The sequence below is a fragment of the Carya illinoinensis genome, chromosome 9, assembly GCF_018687715.1.
Source record: "Carya illinoinensis cultivar Pawnee chromosome 9, C.illinoinensisPawnee_v1, whole genome shotgun sequence".
Taxonomy (NCBI): Eukaryota; Viridiplantae; Streptophyta; class Magnoliopsida; order Fagales; family Juglandaceae; genus Carya; species Carya illinoinensis.
The window spans coordinates 21,847,513-21,850,282 of NC_056760.1; the positions used below are offsets into that span (position 1 = coordinate 21,847,513).

At 47.5% G+C, this 2,770-nt stretch overlaps 1 protein-coding gene across 1 annotated transcript; it reads right to left on the reverse strand.

Annotated features, from left to right (window-relative positions):
- Positions 1 to 1,756: 1,756 nt before the first annotated feature.
- LOC122276921 lies at positions 1,757 to 2,770 on the reverse strand. The gene is made up of 2 exons (XM_043086811.1): positions 2,127 to 2,770; positions 1,757 to 1,961 (listed from the first exon to the last, which is right to left on the reverse strand). The coding sequence occupies exons 1-2, from the start codon at positions 2,768 to 2,770 to the stop codon at positions 1,757 to 1,759; spliced, it is 849 nt and encodes a 282-aa protein (XP_042942745.1).

A 2,770-nucleotide genomic window follows, 5' to 3' on the forward strand; every position in this document is an offset into this window, starting at 1 on the left:
TCGCCGTCCGGCCACCAACCGGACCCCCACCGGTCCCAAAAGTTCCCCCTCCCTCCGGCGCACCACCCCTCCGAAAGCCACCCCCAACCGGCCGGCCATTTGGCCGGAAAAAGCCCAACAAGACCGCACGGATTTCACTCCGATCCGCCGCCGTCGCTCCACCTCCAGCCACCATTTCTTCACCACTTTATCACCGACTCCTTGCCGTCCTAACCCACCCATTTCTGGCCTCCAACGACCACCGGAGCAGCTCCTACGAGCTTGTTTTCCGATTTGCTATTTTCGGCCATTTCCGGCCATTCCGCCGCCACCCACGGCCGTCCGTCGCTTCCAATAGCTTCACAACCATCCCTAGACCATTCCCTATCAATCTCGTGTCCTAGTTTGTCCCCGTTCAAAAGTGGGTTTTTCAGACCCACGGCCACAGTGAATTTTCACTGTGACGTTGCTGTTTTTCCGCCGTTTGCAACGCCGCTTGTTTTCTAAAATTGCCGTATAGCGCTGTAAGTATTTTCCAAACCCTATTTTCAGATTTTAATATATATTGCTCATTCAATTATTTTGCTGTTGTTGGTTGTTGATTCCGGACTGAGTCCGAGGAGTTTCGGGGGTCGGATGGATGGAGGACGGAGTTGTCTGTTTTATTGTTTTATGTTGTTTGATTATTTTATTATGCATTGTTATGGCATTACATGGTGCATGCACGTGTGTTTGTGAAATTGTGTGAAAAGCCTGTGTATTGGCGTGAGTGGTTTTACGGGTGCGTGTGTATCACGAGCCCAAGCCGGGATGGGTTATTATCTCGGTGGAGCTCCTCTGGTCACTCGGGAGCGGAATAAACTGAGTGATGTCCCCTGAGTTGTCGAGAGAGATGACGGGAGCAGGGCTAGGGGATGCTTGGCTACGAACGCGCCGGGCGCGGAACCGGGCATCGCCCTACTCACCGACTTCGTGGCCCTTCACTGGCGAGGGCTAGAGGATGCTTGGCTACGCACGCGCGGGGCGCGGAACTGGGCATCGCTCGTTAGGTGTCACATGCGTGGTGGTACTCTACAGTGTGACACTGGAGCCAGGGTGTGCGGATGACCCCTAGGGGAGGTCATGGTGCATACGGTTAAAATTTGGATAATGGTTTATGAGGCCAAATGGGACTTTTGGCGTGGGCCGGATGGACTTCTGGCGAGATATTGGGTCAGATGGACTTCTGGCGACATATTGGGCCAAATGGACTTTTGGCGGCCAAATGTGACTTTTGGCGTGTTTTTCAGAAAGGATATGCTTTTGGGCCAAATGGGTTTTTTGGCGTGTGTGGAAAACTGGTGTTTTTGGGCTTTGTGCATTGGGCATAGTTCATGCATCTTGTTTGAGTTTTATGTGTTTTTATCTGGTAGTGTTTGGGTTTTACTTACCTGCGGTACCATTCGTGTATCCGTAGCTTTTGGTGCAGAGTTAGAAGACGAAGAGGAGGAGGCTGAGCCCGAGGATGCGGCTCCGCCGGGTTGCTGATGCTATCTTTTATATTTGTTTAAAACTGCATTTGTGTTTGTAATATTTTATTTATGTATGTTTTTAACAGCTTGTATTACGTTAAGAAAATTCTGGTACTTAGTTATGACTTTCGTTATCCGCTGCGTGTTTCTCTGTACACATCTGTTGCCTTGCACACACTCGGCACCCGTCGATGGGATGGTGACCCGGGTTGTCACCATCCGGACGTCTCAATTTCCCCGTGTTCGGGCGTGGGGATTTGGGGGCGTCACAATGTAGCAAGATTTTCTTTAGCAACTAACAAATCTGATTCAATAGATTCCGAGAAACCAATCTGAAGTTGGTTTTCTAAATCCTCTATTTGCTTCTCTAGATTCTGTATGTTGGTTTCAGTATGCCCGAAAACCCGCCGGTTCCATTCCTTTAAGATCCCTTTCAATTTCTTCAATTTGGTAGTCAAACTGAAAATACCCCTGGGCACAATTGGGTCATTCCACGCATTTTATACCATATCTTTGAAATTCTCATGAGAGGCCCACATTTGTTGGAACTTAAAGGGGGTGGGGCCATACCGAGTATAAGGGGAGTTTAGAACAAAAGACATTGGGGCATGGTCAGATGTCGTGCGAGCTAAGTACCTGCAAAAAGCATCTGGTAAGGAGTTGGCAGCCAGTGAGTTCAGCATACATCTGTCAATCTTCGACCAGCTTCTAGAAAGACCCCTCTGGCCATTACACCAAGAGAATTTACTTCCTACTGACTTCATTTCCATGAGTCCACAATTATCAACAAACTCATTAAAATCCTTCATAGCAATCCTCAAACGAGGTCTCCCGCCTCTTCTCTCTTCCTCCCTGCGAATAATGTTAAAGTCTCCAAGGCATAGCCAAGGAGTGTCTTCCACGACATCCATTTGCAACGACCTCCAGAGTTCTCGCCTTTCCAAATAACTACATCTGGCATAAACTACTGATATGAAGTAATGTTGAGAGTTTATAACCAATGAAATGGTGATGTGTTGGGAGCTGAAATTAGTGACTGTGATATGTAAGCCACCTCCCCAAAGCACCCAAAGTTTCCCATCAGCACACTGATTGGAGAAACTGTGTTCGAACTTCAGTCTATTTTTCAACATATCCAACCTGTTCTCATCTGCAAACGGTTCAGCAATCATAATTAAATTTAATTTCAACTTTCTAACCAACTTATCCAATCTTATCCGGGATGATTTGAGGCCCCGGATATTCCAATATAATGGACTACAATTCATAAATCCAGGCAT